Source organism: Tachysurus fulvidraco, chromosome 10, assembly GCF_022655615.1.
Source record: "Tachysurus fulvidraco isolate hzauxx_2018 chromosome 10, HZAU_PFXX_2.0, whole genome shotgun sequence".
Lineage (NCBI taxonomy): Eukaryota > Metazoa > Chordata > Actinopteri > Siluriformes > Bagridae > Tachysurus > Tachysurus fulvidraco.
The window spans coordinates 2,754,357-2,776,562 of NC_062527.1; the positions used below are offsets into that span (position 1 = coordinate 2,754,357).

Here is a 22,206-nt window from a genome sequence, read left to right on the forward strand (position 1 = left end):
ACAAACACCGACAGATACACAGACAGACAGACACACAAATGCAGACACAAAAACGCTCACACACTCACGCACACACACACGCTCAGATTATACAGATTTTGTAGATAAAGCAGTGTCAAAATAAAGTCAAGTTCTTTAAACAAAATACAAACCAGCAAATTGATTTTATTAACAATTTTCCAAATCACTTTGTACATAACAAAAAACAATAAAGACAAAAGAAGCCATTTGTATATATGTACAGTACATGACGTACATGGCTTGATTAGATCTGAGGGGAAATACCTTGAAATCAGTTTGTACAATGGAGAAAAAAAAAAAAAACATACAAAAACAAGATGCATCTTTACTATTTAAATTTTCTAATAAATCATGTTTTCTTGTAGAAAGGTCACACAGCAGACGGTGAGCACTTACAGTATGACTTCACATCGTTTCCTGTCTGAAACGAGGAGGAAATCGAGCAGTTAGAGAAGAAATCATTTCAGTGCTACATTCACTTGCTTAAATCGATCATCGGTAAAACGTTTAAGGAACGTTCCACTTGAAAACGCCCGAGGTTTCCGGGCTGAACGAAAGAACTGACCACGAGATCAACTGAGCCAACACGGATGTACACGACGAGCTTGGACGTGATTTAATACCGATCACTTTCTGTGGGTCAATCCTGAATTAATGGACAAATTATACCGACACATTGAGCTTTTCTTTTATAAGAAGCATCATTTTCGACAAAAAGTTACCGAAGGCCATGGCCATAATTTTCTGTAGCAAATATTCTCATTACCAGTGAGGGTGGAAAAAGACATCTGCTTCTTGTGAGGGCAATTCAATCAGTAACTTTACAAGACTGTCACAATTTCTACAAGAAAAAGAGCAAAAATTAAGTTGAGAGAGAGAGAGAGAGAGAAAAAACAAAAAAAACAACCCAGTTATATACAGTATATAAGCATCATCTTCCTCCTCCACATAGCATTGCAACATGACTTATGATTTACACAAAAACCTTTACATATGACACCGTCGATTATGTCCTTTCACCTCTGGATCTTTCTTACTGTAATGCTCTTTTTCCTCTAACATGTGTCCCCCCTTCTAACACTTATAGCTAACAAACAAACAAACAAAAAAATATCACCTGAACATTGTTTAGAGCTTTTGACAACGTTGAAGATTTAATTACCAACAAGCTGTCAATTTTTTGATATGGTCTGATTAGTTGAGAAGGAAGGCAGGTGATTATGAAAGTTCATGCAAGAGAAAATGGAATAAAAGGGCATGATTTTCAGAACCGTATTTCCAAGCTATGCAGGTGATCGGGTTCAAGACACACAGAACATCGATTAGCTGAATTACAAACAGAAGTTATGAAAGTATTTAAAAAAAACAAAAACAAAAAAAAAAAACCAACATCTTATTCCTCTTACCCTGGATGGCAGAGTACAAGACCAGCCCCAATAAAAACACAGAGGCATCCAGAAAACATCCCAAAAACCCAAAACCTACAATAAATTAAGGCCTATTAAAACTGACAAATTCATTAATACGTTGCTAAGCAAGCACAGACTAAACAATGTGCCTTGTAAAGAGGCTTGGTTGGTTGAGCAAGTACTAATGCTATTAGCAGTCTTTAATTATGGCACTGTAAGTCCTCCAGCCACCAGCACAAGCTAAACTAAAAGAGATGTGAGCACAGTAACCTGTGTAAAGATGACTCTGTGTCACGACGGTGTCCGTCTCTGCGGTGCAGCAGAAAGACGCAGTCGAATTCGACGTAAGGAACGAATCTTTGCATGCCTGAGCTCCGTTTGTGCCTTGACATCCTGTCTGAGGCCACTACGGAATATTTATCAAGCATCCCATTTAGAACTGGTCTGTCGATCTAAGGTCGTCTACGTCTTGTTCACGTAGTGTTCAGAATTACCTGAACGTTTATCGGCATCCTACCCACGGACGCTCGTCTAAACAGCCCCGTTTATGGCCCCTAGGATCCTGAGTTCTTCTGGCTCACATGTGAATGGCTCTTCCTTCACTGCTCGACGGTCTGTTAGTATCTGGGACTACAGCGAGTCTGAAAAGCGTTACGTCGGATACCTTTATCCATCGACGACCCAAACCTACGATCACAGACACAAATATCCGTCTGTAGAACGTCCAGAAAAAAAAATTTAAATAAAAATAAAAATCTTACTCTGCTGATGAAAATAAGTAAACCCCATAGACAGGATATTCATTCACTCTCACAGGAACTCGTACACACAAACGTACACAAAGCATACTTCAGTACGATTATTCAATCCAAACTCCTGTATTAATCCGTCACAAAAGGCCCTATTTAGTAGTACGTCTACGACATTAACGTCAAGCGTGTTATTTATAAATAAAACCGAAGAAGATGATGCCGTTATTCTCCCATTAGATGTTCTAAAAGATAGCGGACGAATCTCTGCCATGACCCGATTAAAGAAAAAAACCCCACGGTCGAACGTTAAAGAAATTATAAATCGGTTAAAAATAATAGAAGGAAGGTGTTATCGGACCTGCGCAGCCCGAGAACACACAAACCTAATACCACAAAAATATTCTATTCACCATGTGTAACTGAAGTGTCTGGCAAACACCCACATGAAATGATTTCTGTATTTAGTAGTGAGAACCTGCTGCCTCATCACCTCAGTAGACCACAGGGGAGCACACGAGCACACGCAAAAACTCAGACCACAACATCCAATACAACAAAAAGCATCAACAACAAATACATGAATTGCAAATGAAGAGAAATGGCGACAGGAGCTCCGTGAACATGGAGGAAGCTGAAAGGGAAGAAACGATGTCTCAATGATGCTAAAGATCATCATACATAGAAATGCACGAAACACACACACACACACACACACGCAGGCGCACACACACACACACACAACAGCCCAAAAGGTCCACAGCAGGTAGGTCCGGTCACAGAGAAGCAGATGACGATGCAGGAATACTGCAGTAAGAAAACATGGACTGTGAGGAAAGTAATATCAGGTCCCAACATGGCTGCTGCCAGTAGCAAGAAAATCTGCCCAGTTTCAGTCTCGCTTGTCCTCTTCACCATGCCATTGTCAGGGCCTGGGGGTGAATAAGGGACAGAGAGGAGCACTGCTAGCTTCTCTACCCCCTTTTGTGGAATGGGGAAGGAGGAAGGCAGGACACATTGGGTCTCCCCCTCCTCCTGCCCCTGGCAACACTCTTTACCTGTCCTTCAGCTCCTGTGTGACGCGCTTGGTGATGCGACCGCACAGCAGCCCCATGAAAAACAGCAGCACCACACACACAGCCAGCATGCTCAGGATATAGTTCTTAGCAGGAGAAGTGAGAACCTGACCAGCCAAGTCTGAGAAGCCTTCTGCTGGCGCCACCTGGAGGAAGAAAGCAGAAATGTCAACGATGCATTAGAATAGAACTTCATACTAAATTTGCACTAAACTTACGGTCTTTACGTTTTAATGTGCATCTTGGGTGAAGTCTGAAATATATGCTTATTTTCTGAGCGGTCTCTACTAATATTAAGAGACAACGACAAAATGATTTGTCTGTAACCTAACATTAGAACATAAACATACGCACTAACATACGTTAAATGATCGTGTGACACGTGGGGATGCGGTATTGACTTTAAAACGATTCAAACATTAATATCAGAATTATTCACACCATCCACAATTGAACGCTGTGAACCTGTTTCTGCATGACTAACAGTCAGTAAACATAAGGGAGCTTTTTTTTTTTCATGGACCATTCATAATAACATTAATGTTCCCAAAGCCCTTGGAACAGTAGCCATAAAACAAGCCCAAATTAGCAATGATCTTGGGTTAAATTTTATTCTACAATTTATTTTTGGAGGTATGCTGTTCTTCCCTTTTCGGCAGACCTGCCGATGATGTGAATGACCAAAGGAAATGTGTTTCTCATCTGAATTAATGTGTGTTTCATAGACATGTGTGTGTGCGCGTGTGTGTGTGAAGAAGAAGAAGTAGTAGTAGTTTTATTTATATAGCGCCTTTCCATAGCTCAAGGTCGCTTTACATTTCACAAATACAGTACATTCAGACACTTACATATACACAACACATAATACATATAATTGCATTATCCGAAATGCTTGTTATAATTTGTGCTACATAACTATAAACATTCTCTTTTATGGTTATAAATATGGACTTCACCTCAACATGCAATAACGCTTGGATAAAGTTTGTGCATGTGTGTGTGTGTGTGTGTGCGTGTGAGAAAGAGACCTTGGCAGCATAGCTCCACATGTCTATACGATCTTGCAGTCTCTTTTTACACTCGGGCTGGAGCCTCACACGCTTATCCTGAAGAGCCTCCATCAGACAAGACATTTCTGAGGAAGACGCAACAGTTAAAGTTAAACAGTTAAATCCACCAAACCACTTCAGGAATATTCTGACTGTGTCGTTAAATACTCACGTCTTCCTCTGCCTGGTGGAATGGCAGCACACTGATGCTTGAGGTCAAGCGCACATGCTGTGTGCAACACTGGATCCACAAAAATGTCTGCCTTACTCTCCTTGAGGATGTTCAGCACTTCCTACACACCCACGACACATCAGAGTTAAATTGACTACACGGCAAGGGATAATTATAGACAATGTTATAGTAGGAGACACGACGGAGCACCTTTTTGCAGCCTTCACTTTTGAGCTTGAGCAGATTGACTTTGAGACATTCCTCCACCTGGCCTGTCTGCTCCTGGGCAGCCACCTCTTCTGCACACAGCCGTGGGATCTGTAACACAGACATTACACACTATACCACACAGCACTACGTATAATTAGTGACACAGAGAAAGCTGGAGGAGTAACTGACCTCATCAGTGCACTGCATCTGTAACTGAGGGTCCAGTCTGTAGTCCAAGGCAGACTCCTGAAGAATTACCCTGATCTGGTCCTCACAGTCTGACGAGAGACGCTACACACACAGACACACACAGACACACACACACACACACACGATCAGCTCCATTGTGATGAACCACAAAGTAATACTGAAGATTGGACAGGGCACTAGTACAGACCTGGTCAGCATATTTGAGTTTGAGGCAGGAGATGACCTGGCCTTCTAATTCAACGTCATCTTTTGCTTTGTTCAGAATATTTTGGCAGAACTTGGGAATGTCAGCCTTACAGGCCTTCCGCAGTACTGGGTTCAGTCTGTAATCTGGACACGAGAACAACCAGAAGTCACTTATTTATATATATAAAACATTGCTTGGTGTATATATAAAACAGTGTCTCTATGACCTAAGAATTAAGACGTATGGTCAGTCAGACTATACCCGTGTTCTGAGTGATTTGTCTCTTGGTGATCATCTGTTTGCATTTAGGATCCATGAGTTCACTATTCTTATTCTGTTTCAGGCACTGGAGCATGCTCTTAGCATCGGCTTCAGAGCAGAAACGCTGCAATACCAAAAAGCACGTTACTTTACTATCGTTATGTAAACTACATTTTAAAGTGCTGTTGGTAATCGGGTGATTCAGTGCAAATTAGATAAGGAAAGAATGTTTTTATTTATTTATTTTAAAGATCACTCACCCTGATCATCTGCTTACACACTCTCATGAGCTGAAAGTCGAGTTCAGGGTCGATCATCTCGGTCTCCTGCAGCTTAAAGATCTTTTGGTGACAGCGTTGGGTCAGATGCCTCTTACTGTCCTTTAGACATTCGATCACCTTCACACACAAACAAGCACGATACACAGAAAATTCAATAAGGTATTAACTCGTATTAAAATATTAGCAGATTACATGACCATAATCCACTTCAACCTTCCTATTTAAGGGCCTTTTTACACCCGGTCACTTCATGTGTTTTCTCTGATCCGATAGCTATCTGATTTGTTAAAATTGTTCCATTTACATCAGGCCACATGAATGCGTCTCGGCGAATCGGATATCGATCAGATCTTTTTACTCCCGCCCAATATGCAAATAAATTTTAACTAATTTCCGGGGTAGTTAAAATGCAACACACTTTGGTGTATGCGGTTGCTACTAAAAACAGCATTTACTGTTTGCTGCATTTTTGCTGGCGGTAGCAGCGCATTTTAAGACCCAGCGAGACGCCTGGGTGAAAGATCGGAGCCGGCATTGGTGGGAAAACGTGTTTGTTTCTGGTGCGATGCATGACTCGTGAGTCACCTGCGAGTGACGTACTTCCGTTTGGGAGGAGTATAGCGCTGACGTATGTGGCTTGAACAACCACATTCATTTACACCTGTCCAGTTTCATCTGAAACGCGTCCCAGACCACCTCCTGAAGGGGTTCGAACCAATGAATTTATATCCGTCTCGAAATCTTTCCGGAGGGCTTTTAGACCTAGTCTTTTTACCGTCGGATAGCTATCTGATCACAGAAAACGTTCATAGCTATCCAGGTGTAAAAACCCCCTAAGTCACAGACTAGTTCCCTTCTCCACAATATGGTTGTCTTGTGTTCATTTATAATTCACACCACCAACTATGTTGGCATGATATATGAGAGGTTAGTAGTTTCTTAACTGGGCATTTTGTCCCTTCAGAACTGTAGAGCTGAGTCAAATGACATGGGTTATTTTAGAAAGCCAGACCTGAGCATTGCCGTACACCACGTTCTGACAGTGATCCTTAATGTCCTGCTTGCAGTTCTCGTACAGATCTGGGTCCAGGCGGATATCCTCTGACTGCAACACAGTACAGCACCACGGTTACACTATAAACACTAAATATACACAGTGTTCTGCAGTAAAATAACTAACGAGCCGTGAACATCCGACAGCAAGTGTACTATAACACATCGCATCACATCGTCAGTACAAACACACAGAACGATCACATGATTTAACAATAAACCAACCATCTCCAGTTCCTCCACTCTGAGCTGCCTCCGGCACTTCATCGACACTCGCTGGTCTTTCGCTTCCTGCAGCGTATCATTCCTGACCATGGTGCTCAGACAGATGACCACATCCACCCTGCACACACAAATTTATTCCATGACGTTTTTTTTCCTGCAATCTTTAAGATGCAAACAATTATTAGAAGCAAGAACTAAATGACACTAATAATGCAGTCGTCTCCTATACGGACAAAGCAGTATTAAACGATTCTGTTTGAAATGTGCATCATTAAAGGTGGGGTCTCCGTTGTTTGTGAAAAGCTTCAGAAAACATGTAGTCGGGACGACAAACAAAGCACAGGTTGGAGTTTCCCCGAGTCAATAACTCCTGAGCTAAACGCTGTTACTACACAAATAACACCTCTTTTCTATCGTAGTAATGTAGAGAGGCAGCTACAACCGCGTTTTGTGTAGTAACAGCGTTTAGCTCAGGAGTTATCGACTTGGGAAACTCCGACCTGTGAATATGTGGCCGACTTTACTTAAGACGCCGAGGCGTTTTTTTCCTTCTCGATAGGTGAGTAACGTTGGTTTTGCTTTGTTACACAGAACTAATATATGCCTTTGTCCTTTACATCATTATGCTTGCGTGTCATTTTTGCTTGTTTGTTTATCTACAATCGTATTGTTCTTCCCTTCAGCTATAATAAAGACACGTTTCTTTCCATCAGTCGCCTGGGTTACGTATGTACGTGTGGGCGAAGCTATCGATACAGGGGTGGGACCCATTTGGGTTAGGGGTGTGTTTGGTTTGGTGATTTCAAACGTCAACATTGGCTTTCAAACAACGGAGACCTCACCTTTAAGCAACCACTAGCTCTACACTCACTTCTTTTTGATGTTAGGGCAGAGCTTGAGAACATCCTCCTTGCAGGCCATTTTAAACTTGTACGAAAAGCGGAAGTCTTTCATTTGGACCTGAGTGAGAAAAGAAGTCGAACACACGGCCCATTAGGAAGAACTCCTCAGTTATAAAAAGGTATTGATACAAAACTAAAAAAGCTGGAGCAAGTAAAGATAAATATCATTAATATAAACAGTGTGAACATAATACACGTCATAACACCACCAGTCTTTGTGAAAGGGGCCTGGTTGTGCTTATACGTGTAGTGCGTATAGGTAACAAACTGGTCAACATTTGCAGGGTCCAAACTATGCTCAAGGTAATATATTTAAGGCTACCATGTCCAAGCTAAGAGATTATTGGCTATTCTATTTCACATTTAAAATGGAAAACAATATTTAAGAGTTCATTTTGAAAGTAAATGCATACATAATCTGTATTTTTTTTTATTACCAGCTGAAAGTGAGTTACTCCAACTGCACATTTTTCATTCATCTCCTTCTGGTGTTTATTGAGCACAAGACATTCCATCAGATCTCCCGTATCTATCTGATTATCTGCCATCTCCTATTAGACATATTAATAACAACAAAGGGAAAGATGAATAAGCAGGGAAAAAAAACAAAAACAAAAAAAAGTAAAAGGAGGTTGTGGGTTTTACATTGGACTGTGTGGATGAGGAGCTTCAGTACGTTCTGACTTACATGACAGTGAGACTGGATGACAGGCTCACAAGCTCGAATTAAAAGGGCTTCAATTTGAATATCCTTAAAAGAAAAAAAAGTTAACGGGTTAAAAAAAGAAATCTGTACGCATGGTTCAGATGAACAAACACAAAAACATGTAGAGCACAGACGACGCAGTACAACATCGATTCTAGTCATCAGTACTCATCTGATGGAAAGAGAAAAGGGGTGAAAACAAAAAGAGTGTTTCTTACTTCAGACTCCAGCTCGGTCAGGTTACCCACCACTTCTCTACAATCTGAGCCCAAATCATCTAAATGATCCTGTAGACACTCCAACTCCTACAACAGTGCGCACACACACACACACACACACAACCATGTTTAATGAGAGCTGCAGAAAAAAGATGTCTGCGATCATTATATTATATTATATATATATATATAAAGGTGGGGTCTCCGTTATTTGAGAAATGCTTTAGAAAACTGAGTCGGGACGACAAACAAAACAAAAATCAAAACAAACGTGTAGCCAATGAGCAGAAAGGGGCGTGTCTTTTCAATATGGGTGGAGAGAGTGTTCGGTGCGCGTGTGTGACATTAGCAGAAAGTGGTTTTAACATCGACATGGAGGATAAAAACAAAGAAAGAAAGCGAAGAAAGGCTTACGATAAGGACAAGAAGTAGGACGTGTTAATATAGGATCAGCTTTCCAGCGCTGGAGAGAACTGAAGGAGCAGGAAGTTGGCCACATATTCACAGGTTGGAGTTTCCCGAGTCAATAACTCCTGAGCTAAACGCTGTTACTACACAAATAACACCTCTTTTCTATCGTAGTAATGTAGAGAGGCAGCTACAACCGCGTTTTGTGTAGTAACAGCGTTTAGCTCAGGAGTTATCGACTCGGGAAACTCCGACCTGTGAATATGTGGCCGACTTTACTTAAGACGCCGAGGCGCTTTTTTCCTTCTCGATAGGTGAGTAACGTTGGTTTTGCTTTGTTACACAGAACTAATATATGCCTTTGTCCTTTACATCATTATGCTTGTGTGGCATTTTTGCTTGTTTGTTTATCTACAATCGTATTGTTTTTCCCTTCAGCTATGATAGACACGTTTCTTTCCGTTAGTCGCCTGGGTTACGCATGTATGTGTGTGGGCGGAGCTATAGATACAGGGGTGGGACCCATTTGGGTTAGGGGCGTGTTTGTTTTGGTGACTTTGTGTGTCAACATTGGCTTTCAAACAATGGAGACCCCACCTTTAAACACACCAAATCGTGTTGTTCGCCAAAAAACAACTAAAATTGACAGTAAGATTAACGGTGGATTAAACCACAGGCCATATTTACCTTTACAGATCATTTTATGAAGCAGGACAGTGTTTGTCAAACTCGTCAGCTGGACCGCAGTTTTACACTCTCATAAGTCCTGTTCTATGTGTTACTTGCTTTTTCATGCAGCTGCTGCTCTTTGAGATCACTGTTTGTTCAGGCTTTCCTAGTGCACAATAAACCATCTCTCCGACTCTTCATCTACTGAGTCGTTTTGCAGAGTGTTTTTAAAATCGACCAGACTGATTTACAACGCAGTCCCCCAAAAGACAAAACAGAGGGACTGTATGTGTTATGTAGGACGGCAATTAAAAGTAAGACGTTGCTGAATACAATTTATAAAAAGTTAATCAGCTTAGTTTTCCTTACTTAAGCTTTTTTTTGTTCCACGATTTACTAACCTGTCCAGGCTCTGTTTTCTCACTGCACCACTTGCCCAGATCGGTCATACATCGTTTCTGCAAGTCTGGGTCCAGCTTTACATCCAGAGCCCTCTGGTGAAGGATTCGCTGCACTTCTGTCTTACAGTCACGAGATAACTATAAAAAGAGACAAGATATTAAAGCTAGTACTCGTACCCAACTGAATAAACACACACCACATGAACTTCCCAGGAACTAGAATGATATATGTTGTCTTTATAAAACAAAAAGAAGAGTGAAAGACGATTACATATCTTGCCTGTACCACGATGACCCAATAGGTTTTAATATCATTATCCAGAAGAATCCCACTTCCCACACCAACCAAAATCATTTGCAAATTACAAATTTTGAATTAAAAAGCTTCTTGAAATTTTCAGTCTTTGTAAAATGACTACCAGCACAGATGTGATTTCGCTCCTTGTGTTCATGTCAAGACGAAGAAACAAAACTATAATATGCAAGGAGAGAAAATCTGATGCCAAATATTACTCCATTTCCTGGTTACAGGCTGAATGGCTAATGGACACAGGAAGGAATTGTGGAAGTGCGAGTGAGACTACTGATGCCCCTTTTCCACCGAGGCGGTTTGAGTGCAGGTTCGGAGCCTAATTTAGAACCAGTTCTTTCTTTTGACAGCCAAAGCACTGGCTCCGAACCAGGAAAAGTGGTTCTTAAGTAGCACCAAAACGTTGCTGGTCTAGACTTAAGAACCGCTTGTGTCAGGAGCTGTGGGCAGGGCTACTGTAAGCGCCTTTGATAACGTACCTTAAGTATACTAATGTTTAATACACTTTTACTTTACCGTGATATGATACATTATCAGCACGCATGATAGTAGGTAGCTACATGCTAAGGCTAACTTTTTTCTGTGTTAATGACAAAATAACGTTATGTACTTTCTCGATCACAACCTCCGTTTATACAGATTACACGGAGCCGTACGTACACGTCGGATTCGCCGCGTTTGGGTGTTAATGAAGGTTCACAAAGCCATGAGCATTAACAGTAAAGCAACATCCGCCATTGTTGATGTGTTTGTGTTTGTCGCTGCTGTGCTAACGTTGCTGTGTAACGTGACACGTATACAGTGACGTCAGACTCGGCTCTGTGATGCTCTCTAGCCGGTGGGAAGGCAAACCGGTTATTAGAAGGTTCGCCAGTGGAACCAACTTTGAACCAGCACCCGGTTCTTTTTGGTGGAAAAGGGGCATGAGAAACTACCAGTACGTTGGGAGCTGCAAATAAGATAAACCTTAGATTTGGAAAGACAAGAAATACCAAAGTAATACAAGGTAATTACTGAAGCCCCAATTACACCTGATGTCAAGTGATCGACCGCAAGTGGTCATTAGCAGGAACAAATGTAAACGAGGTCAAACGGACTCGAGAAAGAGGAAAAAACAACACAAGACTATAGAAGATAATAGAAATCTCTCAGTTCTACAAAGACTGAAAATTCTTCAAAGTGTGAAGACATTACTCCAGTCGGACCCTTTAGTTTGTTTATCATCCCATGCACGATTTGGTGTACTTGTGAGCGTCTGCAAGGATCCGGTACTTACAAAATAAGGACTGTTGCTGCCAGTTGACTCCTGTGGTTAATTTTAAAGTTAGGCTTAGATAAGTCACAGAAAGTTAGCCAGCAGTCATAAATTAACTTCTGGCCATAGCAAAGCTTCTAAGAAGGCTTAGGCATTACTGACCATTTGACATTTATTATGCCAGGTTTCACACCTTAAGTGCCTTCAATGTATGTTAGACATCAACAAGAGCTAGGTCTGTTACAGGGCATGTATGTGTATGTAAAGGCACCCTCACCCGGCGACCCTGCTCCTCTGTGCGGTAAGCGTGGCGGTACAGACAGGAAAAGACCGCTCCTGGGGGCATGAATTCACTCGTCTCGTTCCAGCCATGAGTGTGGCAAATACGTGCAGCATCATTCTGACACTTCCTGTAGAGGATTGTGTCCAGCCTGAGAGTAACAACAAAAATATGGAATAAACCATGGCTTTACAAATAAACCTTAAAATCGCCGTGTGGCCTCACACACACCGGTCATTCTTAATAAAGTCGCACATCAAATTAGTAATAAATCGGACAAACCCGACATCAGTTTAATGACACTGTTGACTCACTTCCAGTCTCTGGAGATGAAGTACTGCAGCTCTAGCAACCTGTGTTCACAGTCTTCCACCATCTTATCAGTGTAAAGATGCTCCATTAAACAAGAGAGAATCCTATATTAAAAGCAAAAGTACACCCATAACCATCTTCTCCAAACAACTGCTGTCATGATTCATCATTATATTTTAGAGTGAGTAAAAAGTTGCAGATTAAAGAGGAACAACGTCGACTCACATGGGATCTCCGTTACGGATGTGTTTGCATGCCGTCTGGATGACGGACTCACAGGCCTCATTGAGAGCGCGGTCGATCCTGTAATCTGCCCCAGGATCTGTCTCCTGGATCAAAGTCTGGAGCTGAGGACAATTAATACAATACCACATGTTTTACATATATACAGTCACGTACGTAGAGGATAAAACGTAGGGCTGGGCGAAAAAACGATAACGATTAGTATCGCGATAGACAGGTGATCGATATCAATTTTTAAAAAAAAGTGTTTGATAAAACGTTCGATATTTTTTATTCTTCGTCGGAAGAGAACAGAGGTTGCGAAGCAAGTTTGGTTGCATTAACAAAGGCACTCGCTCTCTGGTAACCTATCAACGTAGGGAGTGACACGCTAACAGCCAATCATGTAAAAGGATCAAGTTTGGTTGCGCCACATCGTCATCTCGTGCCGGTCTGCTGGATTCCTCTTCAGTAACCGGCGACTGATGAGCAGAAAATGAGCCGCAGCGAGCGAGGAAATTGTAAACACCTTAAACGTTAAGAGATAATTGTTAAGTGTTCATTGTGACTTTAGACTTATGTTTACATTTTAATTATTTGGGTTTTCCTGGTTGTTGACATTTCTGTCTTAATAACTCAGGGGATTATGATCAGAGGAAGGTTAAGTTTAAAATAAAAATGTTTAAATGTAATATATTTTTCTCCTGGTCCTTATTTTAAATGGGTCATAAAAATCTCAATAATTATATGATCTGATTATATCACTGATATCGTGATACAGATATCAGCCGTATCGCCCCAGCCCTAATAAAAACTGTACAAGGCGTGACATTTAAAAAAAATAAAGTTCTCAGTTCATACATAATAAAAACTACTAGTTTTGGATCAATGCAGCTGAAAGGGTGAACAAATAATTGTGAATATGGGAGGAGTCACAAAAAAAGGAATAGGTAATGAATGAAAGAATGCCATCACCTGTGTGTGATTAATGATGTCTTATTTATATTAAGCTAGAATGAATGCTGTGTGATTACAGAGCCTGTGTGTGTGAGGTGCCATGCAGAAAGGCACACGAACAAATACAGCCCTGTACTTTTTTACACCTTCGTTCAATCTTCTCATTCACAACCACCCGGATATTACGGTCAAACTTCATGAAAAACCTCAGCTAAGCCCAATCCCCATGTAAGGTCTAAAGTCAACTCACAGATTTCTGACAGAGGTTGTCTAAAATGGCCTTGTCACGGGAAACTCTCATGAGGCAGTGAAGGGTTCTGCCTTTTTGGTGCAGACCGGAGCAGTGACTGTCGATATCCGTGCGGCAGTGCAACACAATCTCAGGACTCAGCGAATAATCCTCCATCAGCATGCGTCTGTAGTCCAACATCTCCCCCTGACACTCACCGCTCACAGTGCGTCCTGATACACACAGGAGAGAACACTGATCCTCATACAACAACCAGGTACCAAGCGATCTATGAGTATTATCAACACATATGTTACAGTAATCTCATTTTATGCAAGATTGGAAGACTAACAAGAGTGACGCAAAGTGTGCAAAAAGGACTTGAAAGCAAATACGCAGTGATCAATGCATGAGCGAAAGATTATTTACATAATTGTCTGTGCCAATAGCAAAAGTGGCTTTTTTTTCCTGTGTCTGTAGTAGAGGTCTTCACGGGTCCACTTAGATCCGAAAACCCCGAGGTCCGACCCGAGCGGGTTTGGGTCTAAAAGTTTCACATGTACCTCGGACACAGGTCGGGTATAATAATAGTGGCATCGGGTCTCGGGTAATTTAAAATGAATGCCCGATGACGCCTAAGATAGGCACAGGCTTCCCGTGACCCAAGGTAGTTCGGATAAGCGGTAGAAAATGAGTGAGAGAGCGAGTGAGTGTTTTTACCGAACGAACCTGAGAAGACCCAAACTACTGTATCTCGTGTGTGTGCATCGACTCGAGTCCTTTTCCAACCTTTCCTCTGTTTGCCAGGACCGCTTGCGACATGTGGCTGGTGACGTGTGGCTGGCGGTAAGCTAATTTTCGTTGAAACAGACCTGTCAATCAATTTTGAATCCACTCTGTAGCGGTTACTTTAGTGTAGAGTTACGCAACATTCGGGGCCAGTCGGGTTAAAAAAATATGCCAACGGGTCGGGTCGGACTCGGGTCTAATTTTTTTGGGTCTGTCTCAGGTCTTTCTTAAAAATAAATAAATAAATAAAAATAATAAAAATAAATAAATAAAAAATTATGCACGTTGGGTTCGGGTAAAAAGTGATTCGGGTCACTTCGGGTCGGGTCGATTTCTTTCGACCCGAGAAGACCTCTAGTCTGTAGCACACATCCATCTCAGCACTCCTACCTCTGTGTACTGCAGACTCGAGGCACAATAGCAGGTAGGAGAGCTTGGCTTCTCTGCCACGGGGCAGTGTGGTATCCACGTTGCAGCGGTATTTCCGCAGGTCCTGTTTGCAGGCTTTGGCCAGTGAGTAGCTGACCTTGTAGTCTTGTGCGATCAGCTTCTGTCTGGTGGAGAGAGCTTCTCTGCACTGTGCATCGCCAGAAAATAAAATCCATTCAATCGACACAAATCACACAGATCTTTTATTTATGTGGGTAAATTGTGGTTGAGGTCGGTTTGAGTAATATTATAAAAGGAGTTGCTCACACAATAGAATGGAGGTTTTAAATACCTTTACAGACATGGAATCTTCAAATTTGTGGTTGAACAGACATTTGTAGACCCTGCCTTCACCTGCTGGAGTCTAAGTCGCCAAAAAACAATAGGATGAGTATGGCATCGTACCTGCGAACGGTGCACTGCAAATACGCAAGGTCAGAGACGTACATTCTCACAGAAGCGCTCACGATCGTCACGGCATGCAAAGAACAGGTGCCGGTCCAGATGAAAGTCGTCTGATGACAGCTCAGCCACACGCATGATGGCCTTCTTACAATCTTCTTTGATTGTATAATGCCCTGGCTGTTCCTCTGCCTCACTCACCAGCCCTTTCTCCAGACATGCTATCACCTCTCCTTGAGAGTGTAAATCCTTAAAAAAATATAATAGTATAAGTTTCAATTGGACTGTACTGAAAAGGCAAGCCAGATTTATGCTTTAAAAACGTACCGGATATATATTAAAAATGACCATCTAAAAAAATGACCACCTTTTTAACTGGATTATGAGCACTCGATTACATCGTGAGTGTTTCTTTATCCCAGAACCCTTAAAATCACATCAAAACTTAATTCCACACACGTCACACGTTCTGAAATGAATCTGTAACTAGAAAGTTACTGGAAAATATTTCTTGGTTCAGCAGCTCATGAGTCATCGGTGCTATTAAGAGGACAGTCTGATATGTGGCCAGTGAGGCGTAGTGCTCGTGCCCCAGAAGGTCGTAGCTCACCTTCTCACCAGTGTTCACACTCCCACAGTGCAGTGTGTTGATGTCGTCTTTGCAGCTGTCCATAAAGCCACAGACAAGCCGGAAGTCACTGAAGATGATGCTCGTCATCTTGGTGATGTACTGATTGCACTGGTACTCAGTGATGTTGGTACGATGATCTACCAAACATGACACTAAATAGCCTTTCCCCCGCTCCTCTGATGCACACTCTTTAATCTGTAACCACAAACCCATTCATTACATCATATTAAATTGCACCACATACACCACTGTTCGCTTAGTTTCAGTTCGCACGCAAAGGCACAATCTGCTGGATAGAGCGGGCGCAAGGGTACTTACATCACCGATGGTACTTTTGCACACCTCGACGGCCACGGACTCGAACTTCGGGTCCGTCGTCAGATTCAGCTTGTAATTCCATAGCAGCTAAAAAAGATGGAATTTAATCATTTGGTTAAATAACGTACGTATACAAACCCTCCGCGCATGCGAGCTACTGACATACAGCCCCGTATCAAGCTTCGTCAAAATCAGAACTTGAAAATAAAAATCTGAAATCAGAATATGGATCCATACGGAACACATCCTTATATTTCCTTTTGAATGTCTCGCTTTACTCTAAAGTCATCACGAACCTGGGACATCATAAAACATGTGACAAGAAACTGTGAAAAAGATTCTACTCACATGGTTACAGCTGGCTGCAATGTCAGTTTCCTATAGGGTGAAAAACATAAAAGCAGGTTTTATTTCAGCAGAAAAACATCAGAACCGGAAAAACATCAAGAAACATAAAACTAGCTGTCGATGCTTTAATGAAAATAAATCTTAGCCAGATTTCTAAACAGTACTAATACATCTGCACACACAGTTCATACTAGGTGTGGCACGGTACATGAAAAAACACCCGAACCGTTCGGTTCGCTGTCTCGGTTCGTGTGTGCGTCGCGCGGTTCGACGCATGCGCAATGTAGCCCCGTGCTCAGTTTCGCACAAACATACATATAGACAGTAAACGTTGAGTAAGGGTGCTGCAGAAATGGCGGAGGAGATAATGAAGGCTGCCCGGAGTTGGCGGATGCGCCCGCGTCGTTCAAATCCGGTGTGTGGGAACATTTTGGATTTCCTGTTACTTAAGATGACAACGGAAATAAAACCGTAAATAGAACAAGCATTGTGTGTGCAAGCATTGTGCAAAATGCATTCGAATATTTTGACTTGTTTAAAAAAAAAGATAGGGCTTGTAAGAGTTCCTCTCTTTTTCTTTCTTTCTTTATTTTTTGTTTTTTGTAAGAGCTACACTGAAGATGGCAGTTTGATAAATGCAAGTTAATTTCGGTTTTTGTGTGCTAAAAAGCCACAAGTTCCTGTAAAGATAACAATACACATTCTCCTTTGTTTTTTAAAAAAAATAAATAAAATAAAATAAACGAAAAGCATGTCATCATCGATGTCTTCTCTCTTGCTGTATCAAAATCTCACCTAGCTTTTACGCAGAGATGGTCCCAATAATGTGCTTAAAGTCAAGTCAAATTCAGTTAGTGCATGATTACATTACAAAGATGTTAATACTGTATCCTAAATTGTGGATAATTAAGCTAATAAGCTATATATGAAAATGCTGAAGGAAATTTCTGGAGTGTTGAAGATTAAAAGAAAAAAATATCAAGAACCGTACAAAACTGAAAACCGTGACCCGAACCGAACTGTGGGTTTTGTGAACCGTGCCACCCCGAGTGCAGACAACACTATTCTCACTATTATGGATGTTAAATCCTCAACAGGTTCTTCAACTAACTTCCACATAAAGCGGTCATGTACAAATCTAGCCAGCTGCTACTCTACATAATGACAGTCATCATAGTGACCGCATTTCTTTGGAGACACAGCAGCACGAAAGACAACATGGAGGAGCCTAAGCCTAAAATGCTCATTGTGCTATTATTATATGGAACCTGTTTGTATTGTACACAAAGAACACTACACAAATTTGTTTGCAGAATAAACAACGGTTGAAATGTCAAGATGGACCTGTTTACCAGCCTTGAAATAAAACATCCATAAAATACTGCGAAAGCCAACATGGGAAAAGTGCCTGAGTAAAACAGCAGAGGAAAAAAAAAAAAGATTTAAAAAGTACCAACAAAAAAATAATCGTGTTTAGATTATATGTACTTTGTTCACATGTACAGTGTGTTCATATGTACAGTGATCCAACCCGAAAAAAACAAACACAAAATTTTTATTACAAGGTACTAAACCCGTGCGATTGTTTATCACAAACATTATCAAAGTTAGACAGCTTTCCAAGATAAAACCCTCCAACTACGGAGACTTTCACAAAGTCAAAATACACGAGCAACAGAACAATTTTAATTCTCTTTAATTTGGAGTGTGAAACACCAGAGCCTGTACCAGCATCGCATGATACAGTTCTTATGCTTATTTTCCTAACAAGGCGGGAATAACGGATCAGATGCCCTTCAGCAGGATCACACACTTAAGGCATCTATAAGAAAATATCCTCTGGAGTTAATAAATCTGGTTCAGTATTACAGCACTGACAGGCTTCAGAAAATTCCCTAACAGCAGTGTCTTTAGTTGGAGAGGCTCAAATGGAGCTACACATTAACTTTATTATACACATTCCCACAAGCACAGAGACATTTCACTTTCTAAAACCTGACATCAGTTTATGTTGAACAAGTTAGCAGAAGCTCTGACTTTCTGATTAGTGTATGTGTGTGAACTGAGGCCACAGGATGGTTTAACTCAATGTCTCACAATCTTTAGAAGGACCAGAACTGGACACACGCTAAAAATCTACACGATACCCCACACATACAAATCCTGAGCTCGTGTGATCAAATTCCAGGTGGTCTACGTGACTGTCAAAACGGAGAATCCTGTGTCCTTAATACTGGAATTGTTCCACAGAACAGAAAATGGTAAACATTACTGCAGGCTTCTTATTGTCTTTCAGCTGCACCAAGTGAAATATGTGGAGAACAATTACAGACAGATAAACAGCCACTCAGAAAACAAACGTTACTCGGGCGTTCGTTTCTAACTTCTTAAGAACATCACCTTAGCTAAACACAGCTGTGGGAAATCCTGCCCTAGATGCCTACCCTCTGAATACCCTCCCACAACAGCAAGTAACACAGAACATCCATTTTCTTCCTCTCCGTTCGGCCCTGTGGGTGTGTTTCTTTGAACAGCTGAGAACAAACTCAAACAGACCCTCAACACACAGATCGGTCAGCAAAAGTGTCGAACACAAACAGCCACAAAATACTTCATTCACATCCGGGCTGAGAGGAAGAACCCTGAGAAGCACCACCTCACTGCTCCATTCACAGTCGAGACTTTTTAAGCTCAATCATACATAAATGTGGAGATATTTTTTGTAAGACTGTAAAAATAAAATAAACAATGACTTCTATACAAAAAGAGTTATAGCTTCAGAAACTGTCACACTGTAAAACGCATGCACAAAAATTTTTTTTACTATGATGCAATATCTACATGTAGGACAAATATCAAAAGACTCGATCACGGTAATTTGGGGGATGGATCACATGATCAGTGAGCAAATGAGGCCCAGTGCCAAAAGACATGATGGAATATGAACTGCTTCCTCGGTAATATTATACGTATTCTTGTCGAGACTGGAAAAGTCTTCCAAAAAAAGGGCGACCCCTCGTTCCATAATCCTGCCAACATTAAACCGCCTCTGCAAGTCACTCGGTCCGTATGCGAAGCCTCTTATTAAAGCAAGCCCAGCTTTTTATAGATCGCTCTGTTCCCTTTCACAAAGCACCAAAAATAAGCACAAAATAACAAACTCTGTTTAGACAGGAAAAGACTGTGGAAGAATCTTCATGTCACTATCAACAACATCAACAAAAAGACTTGCACATTTATACCAGCAGAAGAAAATAAAAATCAAAACGTGTTACTAGTTCAGCTGCCTTTTCTGCATGGATGCGTGTGTACCGGCGCAGGTACCGGTCTGATACACTGCATTTCTGTGTTACGTTAGAACATCACGAGCTGTTTTAAAAGCTAACGCTGTATTTCTGCCAAATTGCAATAAATGAATGTTTGATCTTTCTGAGAAAAGAGGAGGTTGTGGTCACATACTGATGAATATTGAGCACTTTAATAACTGATAATTACATCTGCTCTTTACATCTGTGTTTAAGAGAGAGTTCAGAAGCAAACGGTCAGGAGGCTTTTTATTGTCATTCCTCTATATACAGTAGCTTGGAGTGAAAGGTCACTTCGTCCCTTGCAAAGCAGAGTTGGTGTATATCCTGAGAATATATCCAACAGAATTACACTGGACTTGTTGAGCTGAAACAATGAGCAATATAAAGTTTACTGTAAAGATTGACAGGAACACAATGATTCAGCTCTGCATTTGTCCATTTGTCGTCTCTCTATAGTTTAACATTACTAAAGTAAAGGGGTCAGATTGAGCTTCACAAAAAAAAGTCAAAACAAATCATTTAACAGTAAAAGAGAGCCGAGTAAAGCAGGTATTATCTGTGGTGATGTCTACACATCAAACTCTCCATATAAAACAACAAATATGTCAAAGGATTCGAGCTATAAATGTGTTAAGTGCAGATGTGTATCATTAGACGTGTCCGAGCTGAAACATGACAAACTTAAATGCTAAACTACTTCCTTATCTTGTTCACAGGCGTGAAGGAGGAAGTTTGTTATATACTAAAAATATCATATCATCTCTTTGCCTAGTAACATACAGTGGACATAGAGACACAGACTAGCTAAAGGTTAGCATGCATTAATCAGTAAATATGCTACAATACATTAGCTAACGTTAGCAACCCGTCGGTCTCATGTTTGCTAACACCTAGCAACACTAAGCTGTGTATTTAACGCTAACATTAGCATCAGCCAGTAACTGTAGTGACATTCAGCTTATATTGATGACATGACGATTTATAAACACTAACAATAAGCGGTAGCTCTGACACAAATCTCCTGACAGTGTAAAACACCTCAGAGCTGCGCACTTAGCATTGTAGCTAACGCTAGTCAGCCTGCTGGGTTTCTACCGGTGCTCCCACAACTACAACAGCGAGCAACACGCTGGTGTTCTGACCTCTTTCCGGTCCTGCAGACACTCGAGCACAGCCAGGTTGTTGTTCCATGAGTGTTTGGAGCACAGACGGGTCACGTCTTCGCGACAGGCCTCATCTTCAGCCAGCCTCCAGCCGGCGGAGCTGCGGCGGGACTGAGCGGCCTTCGGCTCGGCCAGCGCACCTCCGGCATTTCTAACATCATTAACGTTATCTCCTGCATTTACATCAGCGTGAACGCTCGGGGATTTCGCTCCCTGGGTAGAACGAAGGCAAGCGGTGACGGATATAAGCAATAAAAGAAGCTGCACACGTCTACAAGCCGCCATCTTCGGTAAACCACCTACGCGTAACTGGCCTACGGCAGCCGGAGGCCAATGATTTGTGTGTGGAGATGTGAGATCCGGAAAGGAATCGGTTCACTTTGAACTCCTTGTCTCGAGGGAGTCAAATGTGTCGACTCACGATCACGAATGGACCTAAGGTTACTTTTCAGCTAAGTAAACAAACTTAACTTTATATACTACACCAATTTGTAGCATATCTGAGTTTTCTCAAAGCTTTCAGTATTGTTTAGCCCAGAGAGCACAATGATGTATTTAAAGGGAAAACAAATCCATGAACATTAGGATAGCAGCACATATTGTCTTTTATTTATAAACTAGACCATTATATATATATATACACACACACACACACACACACACATATATAATTCATACGATTCAACTAGTCAGTCTTTGGGAAAAAAACTCGTAGTTTTAAAGATAAATGTTTTTGCCTTTGTTTCGCTTGAGTAACTTATTTCAGTGGATTTCTATTAACATATATAATAAATACACACACACACACACACACACGACCTGTTTTATTTTCCCATTACAATATTTCTGGACAAACGAATCAACACTTCTAGAAATTGATTCAATTAAGCTGTTCTGTAAGGAGTCGAAACGTTAAAGTGAATCGTGATTCCCATAATTAGTGTTAGTTGTGTGAGTGAGATGAAGCACAAAGAGGCCACGTAGACCCCAGAACACACAAGATCACAGCTCACCTTCTCTTCTGCTTAAAAGAAGTAAAATCTTAG

The 22,206-nt window shown here is 41.3% G+C and overlaps 1 protein-coding gene across 3 annotated transcripts; it reads right to left on the minus strand.

Annotated features, from left to right (window-relative positions):
- Positions 1–145: 145 nt before the first annotated feature.
- On the minus strand, positions 146–21,524 carry glg1a (golgi glycoprotein 1a). Of its 3 annotated transcripts, XM_027163890.2 has the most exons (29): positions 21,140–21,524; positions 16,690–16,719; positions 16,342–16,428; positions 16,003–16,218; positions 15,438–15,641; positions 15,283–15,354; positions 14,952–15,138; positions 13,794–14,005; positions 12,590–12,711; positions 12,367–12,468; positions 12,050–12,203; positions 11,794–11,823; positions 10,208–10,345; positions 8,730–8,816; positions 8,494–8,556; positions 8,243–8,356; positions 7,775–7,863; positions 6,904–7,021; positions 6,638–6,730; positions 5,605–5,742; positions 5,345–5,468; positions 5,084–5,226; positions 4,876–4,977; positions 4,687–4,794; positions 4,477–4,597; positions 4,284–4,390; positions 3,238–3,401; positions 788–862; positions 146–442 (listed from the first exon to the last, which is right to left on the minus strand). In XM_027163890.2, coding segments are annotated over exons 1-29 (3,507 nt in total). In that variant the 5' UTR covers positions 21,446–21,524; the 3' UTR covers positions 146–441. The 3 variants fall into 3 exon arrangements, with proteins under 3 accessions (XP_027019691.1, XP_027019690.1, XP_027019692.1); XM_027163889.2 differs by having other exon boundaries at positions 146–862; XM_027163891.2 differs by lacking the exon at positions 11,794–11,823 and having other exon boundaries at positions 146–862; positions 21,140–21,523.
- Positions 21,525–22,206: the final 682 nt, after the last annotated feature.

Coding starts and splice junctions, on each gene's coding strand:
- glg1a (XM_027163889.2), bottom strand. CDS start 21,445: ATGGCGGCTTGTAGACGTGTGCAGCTTCTTTTATTGCTTATATCCGTC. Junction 6,731..6,903: donor GAGTGGAGGAACTGGAGATG/GTTGGTTTATTG, acceptor ACTGTGTTGCAG/TCAGAGGATATCCGCCTGGA. Junction 4,978..5,083: donor AACTCAAATATGCTGACCAG/GTCTGTACTAGT, acceptor CTGTGTGTGTAG/CGTCTCTCGTCAGACTGTGA.